This window comes from Papio anubis, chromosome 20 (genome assembly GCF_008728515.1).
Source record: "Papio anubis isolate 15944 chromosome 20, Panubis1.0, whole genome shotgun sequence".
Lineage (NCBI taxonomy): Eukaryota > Metazoa > Chordata > Mammalia > Primates > Cercopithecidae > Papio > Papio anubis.
In genome coordinates this window covers 33,149,374-33,159,417 of record NC_044995.1, presented here as the reverse complement: position 1 = coordinate 33,159,417, position 10,044 = coordinate 33,149,374, and the positions used below count along the sequence as shown (strand labels likewise).

At 56.8% G+C, this 10,044-nt stretch overlaps 1 protein-coding gene across 1 annotated transcript; it reads left to right on the top strand.

Annotated features, from left to right (window-relative positions):
- Window positions 1-98: 98 nt before the first annotated feature.
- DDX49 (DEAD-box helicase 49) lies at window positions 99-9,500 on the top strand. The gene is made up of 13 exons (XM_003915205.4): window positions 99-253; window positions 1,155-1,278; window positions 2,248-2,333; window positions 2,428-2,549; window positions 2,911-3,098; window positions 3,188-3,328; window positions 4,791-4,866; window positions 5,181-5,257; window positions 5,440-5,537; window positions 7,174-7,248; window positions 8,645-8,733; window positions 8,844-8,915; window positions 9,005-9,500. The coding sequence occupies exons 1-13, from the start codon at window positions 139-141 to the stop codon at window positions 9,191-9,193; spliced, it is 1,452 nt and encodes a 483-aa protein (XP_003915254.1). The 5' UTR covers window positions 99-138; the 3' UTR covers window positions 9,194-9,500.
- Window positions 9,501-10,044: the final 544 nt, after the last annotated feature.

Genomic DNA, 10,044 nt, shown 5'->3' with positions numbered 1-10,044 from the left:
GGGAATGGGCTGAGGGAGCTGGAGAAGGTGGGACCACGCAGGAGGCAGATCCAATAAACAGGAAGCGTTTTCTCGTGACGTCGTCGGCGCGCGCCGGAAGCGCGGATCACACGGGCTCCCACACGGCTGGTCACAAGGATGTCAGGCTTCGCGGAGCTCGGGCTGTCGTCGTGGCTAGTGGCACAATGTCAGCAGCTGGGTTTGAAGCAGCCCACGCCTGTGCAGCTCGGCTGCATTCCCGCCATCCTGGAGGGTGAGTATGGCTCGGTGCCTTCCCCAAGAGGCGTCTCCGCTCCTCTCGACCCCTTTCCCTTCTCGCAACCTTTGCTCATTCCGGTTCCACGAGGCGAGGGGTAACCTCCGGCGTTACAGGAGATCCGGGGTTCCGGAGGCCGACTGGACAGTGTTGGCATTTAGCTTGCATGACCGGCTTGCTTTATGTCCGTACACAACTGATGTAATCTCTGAAATTTTCATAGTCTCAGCACAGGGAGGGTTTGATGAATGACTAATCCATAGTATCGCAAAATCCTGCAGACCTGGTACTGCTATTTTTATTTTACAAATAGAAGTTGAGGCTGTCAAAATTGCTGGTAGATCCAGGACTCCTTGGTCCTGTGATTGCTCCTCTAGGAGCAGGTCTTCTCTCTGCTCCTCTAGCCCAACGCAGTTTGGCCATTAAAGAGAGGCCCACAGGAAGCCCAAGATGTGACAAGTCAGGGATTAAATAAACAAATGAAGGGGTCAGCAGGGAGCACAAGATGCCTATGAGGGAAGGGAATTCTGGGTTCCCCAAGTTCATGTGCTCCTGGAGGGAGTTAGAATGAGGTGGTGGGAAGCTGTGGGCATCTCAGGTCAGATGGATATGTATTCCAGTCCAGCCTGCTCCTCACTGGCTGTGTGTCCTGGGCAGGTCTCTGAAACCCAGTTTTCCTTTCTGTTAAATGGAGACGATAATGGTCTCCCCTTCCTAGGATTTGTCAGTTGTCAGTGGAAAGTGGTCAGTATGCCCAGAATGGAAAAGGCTTACTGGCACACAGGACTTGACGCACAGTGATTGCTCACTAAACGCTTTGTAAGCTGTCGTACACTGTGCCCAGTGGAATGGCTGTCCACACATGGAGGGTATTGATGCTGCTTTGTCCTCAACCCAGGTCGAGACTGCTTGGGCTGTGCCAAGACAGGCAGTGGGAAGACAGCAGCGTTTGTCCTTCCCATCTTGCAGAAGCTTTCTGAGGATCCCTATGGCATCTTCTGCCTTGTCCTGACACCCACCAGGTGAGCCCCCAGCAGGCCTCCTGAGTATGGGTTAACCAGCTGTGTTCTCTTGGGCAAGCACCTTTCCCTCTCTGAGCGCCCTTTTCCCACGTGTGAGATGAGGACGAAAATCTTGCTACCTGCTTCTTAGGGGTCCTGCAGAATTAAACAAGATGGCCCGGGTGCAGTGGCTCACACCTGTAATCCCAGCACTTTGGGAGCTCCAGGTGAGCGGATCACTTGAGGCCAGGAGTTCGAGACCAGCCTGACCAACATGGAGAAATCCCATCCTTACTAAAAATACAGAAAAATTAGCTGGGCATGGTAGTGCATGCTTGTAATCCCTGCTACTCGGGAGGCCAAGACAGGAGAATTGCTTGAACCCAGGAGGCGGAGGTTGCGGTGAGCCAAGATTGTGCCATTGCACTGTAGCCTGGGCAACAAGAGCAAAACTCCGTCAGAAAGAGAGAAAGGGAGGAAGGGAGGAAGGGGCAGGCAGCAGAAAGGGTATTGGGGCCTGGGCATATTGGAGCCAGTTTGAGAAAGGCCTTGAATGCCAGGCGGAGGGTTAGAATTGATTCTGGGGGTATGTGAGCAGCAAAGGTCATGGGCCAGGGAGAGGCTAGGACAGAGTTGGTTGGGGACAGAGAAGAGGAGAGGAGGCTGATGCTTGAGACCCTCTGGCTGAGGCAACTGGCTGGTGGTGAGGCCACTGCTGAGAGGCAAACTGGGGGAAGGCGCGGGTTTGGGGTAGGAAGAGATGCTGAGGCCAGTTTGGGTTGGGCTGATGAGGAGGGATGTTCCAGGCTGAGCCTGGTGAGGGGGCAGGGGCCACAACAGCCTCCAAGGCTCAGCATCAGAGCCTTTGTGAACAGGACTGGGCAAGTCAGGAGCCTGGGGGCTCAGGGAGGAATGCTGGGGATGGAGAGGGGAATGCGGGGCAGGCCCAGAACCACTACCTGACCCAGCCTGGCCCCTTCACACCCACAGGGAGCTGGCCTACCAGATCGCAGAGCAGTTCCGGGTCCTGGGGAAGCCTCTAGGGCTGAAAGACTGCATCATCGTCGGTGGCATGGGTACGGGGGCTGGGAGGCGGGGGAAGCCCCAGCATGGGACCTCAGCAGCTTTGGACCACCCGCCCAGCCCTGCCTCTCATACTCTGTCTCCCAGACATGGTGGCCCAGGCACTGGAGCTCTCCCGGAAACCGCATGTGGTCATCGCCACACCAGGGCGCCTGGCAGATCACCTGCGCAGCTCCAACACTTTTAGTATAAAGAAGATCCGCTTCCTGGTGAGTTCGCCCCGCCCCTGCAGACTTCAGGAGCTGGGCTCGGAGCCTCCAGTCCCAGCATCAGAGCCTGGGGCACCATGTTATCCATTTAGGAAACGTATGTTCCTTAGACTTTCCAGTAAAATGCTAGGAACAGTGACAAGGACCATTCAAGGACCAAAAAGAGGGGCCCCATTCCTAGCAGTGTTATTTGGGGGTAGGGCCTTGCTGAGACTTGGGTGAGGGGCAGGCCTCCCTTGGAAGGAGGGTACTCCAGGGCCTAGGATCCATGTCCACGCCTCTCAAAGAGGCCTGTTTCATGGGTGGCCAAGACCCGGGGTCATGGACGACACCCTCACCCCTGCCCCCACTGGCATGGCAGGTGATGGACGAGGCAGACCGGCTGCTGGAACAGGGCTGCACTGACTTCACCGTCGACCTGGAAGCCATCCTGGCGGCTGTGCCAGCCCGCAGGCAGACACTGCTGTTCAGCGCCACGCTGACCGACACACTCCGGGAGCTACAGGGCCTGGCCACCAACCAACCCTTCTTCTGGGAGGCACAGGCCCCGTGAGTCTGCAGCCCAGACAGTGTGGGGAGGGCAGCTCCATCCTACAGGCAGGGACACTGAGGCGTGCGGTCTACCTGTCCATCCCCAGGGTGAGCACTGTGGAGCAGCTGGACCAGCGCTACCTGCTGGTGCCCGAGAAGGTCAAGGACGCCTACCTGGTCCACCTGATCCAGCGCTTCCAGGATGAGCATGAGGACTGGTCCATTATCATCTTCACCAACACGTGCAAGTGAGCGGGGCTCGCCTCTCCCCTCCCACTGCCCTTCAAAGGAGGAGGTGGCCAGCGTCTTGGGTCTGGGATACAGTCTCAGCTCTGCTCAGCCTGGAGGTCACGGGGCTTTCCTCAAGGAGCCAAGGTCACCCCATCTGAAGGTGCAGCCGGGCTTTGGGGTTCCTCAGACCAGCCCTTGATGGAAGGTCCAGGAAACCCCTGCAAGTGTCTGTTTGAGCAGCCCATTTGCTGTGTTCTGGGGGTGTCACTGAGCTTTCCTGGGCCTCTAGTCCCGTCTCAGAGGAAGCTGTGACAACTAACAGGCCTGGTGTGCATCTGCGCAGACAGAGACCCCTGGGGAGGGCAGTTCACATCTTCTCCATTGAGCTGTTTGGGAAGATACTGAGAAGCTGGAGACTCTTCCAGCATGAGCCAGGATAGAAGGGCAGAAGTCAAGGCGCTTTAAATGTGTTACCTCCCAGAAGAGGAAAGTTGGGACTGGGCGCAGTGGCTCCCGCCTGTAATCCCGGCACTCTGGGAGGCTGAGGTAGGCGGATCACCAGAGGTCAGGAGTTCGAGACCAGCCTGCCCAATGTGGTGAAACTTTATCTCGACTGAAAATACAAAAATTAGCCAGGCATGGTGGTGAGCACCTGTAGTCCCAACTACTGTGGAGGGTGAGGTGGGTGAATCACTTGAACCTGGTAGGTAGAGGTTACAGTGAGCCGAGATGGTGCCACTGCACTCCATCTTGGGGGACAGAGCGAGACTGTCTCAGGAAAAAAAAAAGAGAAAAGTTTGGCTATAGGGTGGCTGTCAGGCACGGCAGGATCCAGCAGCTTACGTGATGGTCCCCATCCTTTCTCCCTGTGCCCTTGTTTCTACTCTGTTTTCCTCTGCTGGCTCCTTCTCGGCCTTCTTGGTAACAGTGACCACCCTTAGCAAGTCAGTTTCCAGCCCTGCAGTCCCAGGGCCAACTCTTGTCAGTTCCAGCTCCAGGGAGGGATCAGCAGAGAGTATATCAGGCAGGCAAGGCCTGTGCCAACCCTCATCCTGCCTCTTTTTTTTTTTTTTTTTTTTTTGAGAGTTTCATGCTGTCCCCCAGGCTGGAGTGCAATGGCGCACTCTCACCTCACTGCAACCTTGCCTCCTGGGTTAAATTCTCCTGCCTCAGCCTCCTGAGTAGCTGGGGCTACAGTCATGCACCACCATGCCCGGCTAATTTTTGTATTTTTAGTAGAGACGGGGTTTTGCCATGTTGGACAGGCTGGTCTTGAACTCCTGGCTTCAAGCGATCCACCCGCCCCAGCCTCCCAAAGTGCTGGGATTACAGGCGTGAGCCACCGTGCTTGGCCTGCTGCCTCTCCTTTGTAAGCTTCATGGGGCCACTGTGCTAGGTGTCTCAGGGGCGGGTGGGGGCAGGAACACCTTCCCAGAACCCGAGAGCTGGAGGGATTGACAGGCCCATCCTTCCCGCCAGGACCTGCCAGATCCTGTGCATGATGCTGCGCAAATTCAGCTTCCCCACCGTGGCTCTGCACTCCATGATGAAGCAGGTGAGGCGACCCCGGGGCCCGCCAGCCTCACCCTGGGACACCTCCCGGCCTCAGACATCGGCCCCGATCCTTCCTTCTGCTGGGCGCCTTCTTCCTGCCGCCTGGTCTCTTCTGGTCCCAAAATATCGCAGCTCACGAGGCCCTCCCTGACCACATCTCTTTTAGCCGTCATTCATTTGCCCCGGTCTGACTTCTCATGGCCACCTTCCTCAATGGACAGCTAGGGGACTGTCCCGGCCTCCACCCTGTCCCCAGGCCTCACACGGAAAACCCTGCCTTCACTCATTCCCAATTTTCTTCCCAACCCCGTGCAGAAAGAACGCTTTGCCGCCCTAGCCAAGTTCAAGTCCAGCATCTACCGGATCCTGATCGCAACAGACGTGGCCTCCCGGTGAGCAGCCCCCAGTCCCCTGCCAAGGGCACTCCCTCGTTTACTACAAGGCCCCACGGATGAGAAGGCTGGCCTCAGGCATGTCAGGCAGCCCCAGCCTCCCTGCTGAGTGACCCTGGGTGAGTCCTAGCCTCGGTTTCGCCACATGGACAGTGGAGCTGACCAGCCACGTCTCCCTCCAGGGGCCTGGATATCCCTACGGTACAGGTGGTCATCAACCACAACACCCCCGGGCTCCCCAAGATCTACATCCACCGAGTTGGCCGGACGGCCCGTGCAGGTGAGTGGTGGAGGGGGAGGCCGGGCCTTGGGCCCCTGTCCCTCCAGCCTGCCCAGCAAATTCAGGTGGTAGGATGTGGGTAGGGTGCAGCCCACAGATGAGAGCTACTCGGGGCCATGTTTGCAAATTGGGGAGTTGTCCTTTCTGAAGCAAAGGTGAATCCCAGCTACTCGGGAGGCTGAGGCAGGAGAATCACTTGAACCCAGGAGGTTGCAGTGAGCCGAGATCGCACCATTGCACTCCAGCCTGGGCAAAAAGAGCAAAACTCTGTCTCAAAAAAAAAGAAAGCGTAGGGTAGGGTAAGGTAGAATGCCAGGCGTGGTGGCTCACGCCAGTAATCTCTGCACTTTTGGAGTCCAAGGCAGGCAGATCACAAGGTCAGGAGTTCGAGCCCAGCCTGGCCAACATGGTGAAACCCTGTCTCTACTAAAAATACAAAAAAAATTAGCCAGGTGTGGTAGAGGGCGCCCGTAATCCCAGCTACTCAGGAGGCTGAGGCAGGAGAATTGCTTGAACCTGGGAAGCGGAGGTTGCAGTGAACAGAGATTGCACGATTGCATTCCAGCCTGGGTGACAGTGCAAGACTCTGTCTCAAAAAATAACTAACTAAATAAATAAGTAAATAAAGGCCGGGCGTGGTGGCTCACGCCTGTAATCCCAGCACTTTGGGAGGCAGATCACGGGGTCAGCAGATCGAAACCATCCTGGCTAACATGGTGAAACCCCATCTCTACTAAAAATACAAAAAATTAGCCGGGCATGGTGGCGGGCGCCTGTAGTCCCAGCTACTCGGGAGGCTGAGGCAGTAGAATGGCATGAACCTGGGAGGCAGGGCTTGCAGTGAGCTGAGATCGTGCCACTACACTCCAGCCTGGGCAATGGAGTGAGACTCTGCCTCAAAAAAAAAAAAAAAGAAGTAAATAAAAATATAAAATAAAGCAAACGCCAGTGAGGTGCTGCCTTCACCCAAGCCAGGTGATGAACTGAGCAGCATGGGGCTGCCTCCTGGGAGGGTGCACATACAGCCCCAGCCCCTACTACTTGCTGCTGCCTCGTCAGGGAGGGCCACGGTGTCCATGAGATGCTCTCACTTCTCGAGACAGGAAAGATGTGGTTGCTGGGGTCAAACTGGGCCTGGACCTTCTATCCTGACCCTGTAGTGCTGGGCAGGTCACTTCCGCTCCCCAGACCTCACATGGCGGATAATGAGAACAGTGACGTCCACGTGGGTCTGCCACGAGGGTTCCGGACCTTGTCCGCCATCAGTGCAGTTTCGGCCCTAGTCACCGTCACAGAAACAGCAAGCAGAGACCTTGGTCTGAGGCCTGTCGGGGCTAATGGCTGGCATTACTTAGACTGGGTTCCCTGGCAGCCAAGCCAAAAAGGGAAATCAGGCAGTAACTAACTGCTGTTTAAGGCCAGACCGGCAGAACTGCCTCTCGCCAGCGACCTGTCCTCCACACAGAGGTCTTGCTTGGGGTCAAGCCCAGACACTCTGGGCTGATCCCTCCCAATCCCAAGCCCTTGTTCAGCATCTCCAGGAGGACCCCTGAGTTGCGTAGCTATCAGGATCTGCCCTTATTCGCCCCATGTCCTGACCCCCAGCACATAGCAGATAACTGGCACATCCCCACAGGGCGGCAGGGTCAGGCCATCACGCTGGTGACACAATACGACATCCATCTGGTGCACGCCATTGAGGAGCAGATCAGTGAGTGGGGTGGAGGGGTGGGTGGAGGAGGGGGGGCGGGGTGGGCAGAGGTGGGTGCCTCAGGGTGAGACCCATTTGCCCCTGTCAGACACCAGCCGGCCTGCTCCCATGAGCAGATTTAGGCTGGGCTTCCTTCCCTAGGCACCCCCAAAAGAAGTTCTTTTGCCCATTTATTGAAACAAACTTCCCATAGTTGCCGCCAGCAGCTGAAAGCCACATGAGTCAGGAGGGGACTTGTGTTTCTCAGACTGTGGTGTGTGGAAGGCCCCTGAGATGTCAGAGGCCCCACTGACAGGGCCTGGGCCTGCTAAAAACCTCTAGGAGTAGTTTCATACGCAGCCAAGACAGAGACACTTCCTAAGGTATCTCTGATCACTGCATAGACTGTCCTAAAATTTAGAAACAATTGGACTTGGCCAGGCACGGTGGCTCACACCTGTAATCCTAGCACTTTTGAGAGGCCGAGGTGGGCGGATCACTTGAGCCCAGGAGTTGGAGACCAATCTGGGCAACATGGCGAAACCCTGTCTCTACTAAAAATACAAAAATTAGCCAGGTGTGGTGGCGCACGCGTGTAATCGCAGCTACTTGGGAGGGTGAGGCATGAGAATTGCTTGAACCCGGGAGGCAGAGGTTGCAGTGAGCCGAGATCGCGCCATTGCACTCCAGCCTGGGGGACACTGAGACTCTGTCTCAAAGAAAAAAAAAAAAAAGAAACATCTGGACTTGAAGGCCAGGCGCGGTGGCTCACACCTGTAATCCCAGCACTTTGGGAGGCCGAGGTGGGTGAATCACTTGAGCCCAGGAGTTTGAGATCAGCCTGGGCAACATGGAGAAACCCTGCCTCTCCAAAAAAATACAGAAACTGGCCAGGCATGGTGGCGCACGCCCGTAGTTCCAGCTACTCAAGAGGCTGAGGTTGGAAGATTGCTTGAGCAGAGGCTATAGTGAACTGTGATTGAGCCATCGCACTCCAGCGTGGGTGACAGAGTAAGACCCTGTCTTCAAAAAAAGAGAAAGCAAGAAATATCTGGACTTTAAAGGACACTGTTTCCAAGAAATCAGTATTCATGGTTAAACTCATAATGCTGCTAACACCGAAAAATAAAAAAAGGGAGGCTGAGGCACAAGAATTGCTTGAACCCGGGAGGTGGAGGTTGCAGTGAGCTGAGATAGTGCCACTGCACTCCAGCTTGGGCGACAGTGAGACTGAAAGACAGAAGTCCATACCTTCCTTAGCTCAGAAATCCCTGATCTTGCCCACCTGGCCCTTACCTGATATGACCCCAGATGGCCTTGCATACCCCACAGCATGGGGAACTCACTACTTGGCTGAACTCCCACTCCATGGCACGTCTCCTCCCCACCCCCACCCCCGGCTTTACTGTCCCCATAGAGAAGAAGCTAGAGGAATTCTCCGTGGAAGAGGCCGAGGTGCTGCAGATCCTCACACAGGTCAACGTGGTGCGAAGAGAGTGTGAGATCGTGAGTGTCGGAGGCGGGCGGGGACTAAAGTGCTCTCCGGAGCCGGTGGTGCTCCCTTCCAGGTGGGGCCTCCATGACCGGCATCTCCTTACCCCGCTTCCCTCCACCAGAAACTGGAGGCGGCCCACTTTGATGAAAAAAAGGAGATCAACAAACGGAAGCAGCTGATCCTGGAGGGGAAGGTGAGGGCCGAGCCCACAGGTAGGGGTGGGTGGCTAGGTTCCCTGGGTGGGGTCGCCAGCTCAGCCGTCCCCGGTCCTCTCTGTACCAGGATCCTGACCTGGAGGCCAAGCGCAAGGCCGAGCTGGCCAAGATCAAGCAGAAGAACCGGCGCTTCAAGGAGAAGGTGGAGGAGACGCTGAAGCGACAGAAGGCCGGCAGGGTTGGCCACGAGGGGCGTCCACCCAGGGCCCCACCTGGGTCCCACTCAGGCCCAGTCCCCTCCCAGGGCCCTGCCTGAGCCCCACACAGCCATCTGCCCGGTCCTGGACTCTTCTATGGAGCTGAGGGTCGGAGGAAACTTCCTTGGGGGCAGCGGCCCTTCCTGGGGGCCTACCCAGTGCCCCACAGTGGAACCCGTGGGCGCTCGTGTTGTGCGGGCCCTGCTCCTCTGCCCCGAAACCACTGGCTGGCCCCCTCCCTGAGCCTTGGCCAAGATTCAGGCTGCAGAGGAAGAAAGAACATGGCGGAGGTTGTGACCCCGACCCAAGGTCACCCCTTAGGGGTGCCGCATACAGGAGGTGCTCAATAAACGGGTCTTTTGACTTAGTCTCACTTTGGAAGAGCAGGGGGACAGGAGAGGTGGGGTGCAGCTGCCGGTGCTTCACGTCCGTTTCCACCAGGCAGGCCCTAACTTTTGCAGACAAACCACCTGCTCGAATGACCATGGGATTTTGGGTCCTGGAGCCCCTCTCTGGGCTTCCAGTTTCCTCCTCCGGAGAATGGGCATAGCAACTGTCCTGCTCTCCAGAGGCGGCTGTGAGGTTTCAGTGAGGTCAGTCCTGTGCCGAATGGGCGCGGCTATGTGCCTCCCTGACCACCCACCTGGCCACATCTGGGGGTTGTAGCCAGAGTGAAGGGGCCATGAAAGTCCAAACTTGGCCAGACAACATGGGCTAAGCCCAAGGGGACAGGCAGAGAGACACCAGAGCCACGTTCCTGGTTGTGTGACCTGGGCACCCCCCCTCGGACTCCACGTCTCACCCTTCATCTGCAAGTGGCTCACAACTGCCACATGGATGCAGGGGCACCCAAAAAGGCAGGGAAAGGGGCCGGCGATACGTTAGGTGCCCAGATACCCACATACAACAC

Excerpts from the sequence above, each read along its gene's own strand:
- DDX49 (XM_003915205.4), top strand. The coding sequence starts at position 139 with ATGTCAGGCTTCGCGGAGCTCGGGCTGTCGTCGTGGCTAGTGGCACAA. Across the intron at positions 2,334-2,427 it reads CATCATCGTCGGTGGCATGG|ACATGGTGGCCCAGGCACTG; the intron begins GTACGGGGGCTG and ends TCTGTCTCCCAG. Across the intron at positions 7,249-8,644 it reads CGCCATTGAGGAGCAGATCA|AGAAGAAGCTAGAGGAATTC; the intron begins GTGAGTGGGGTG and ends CTGTCCCCATAG.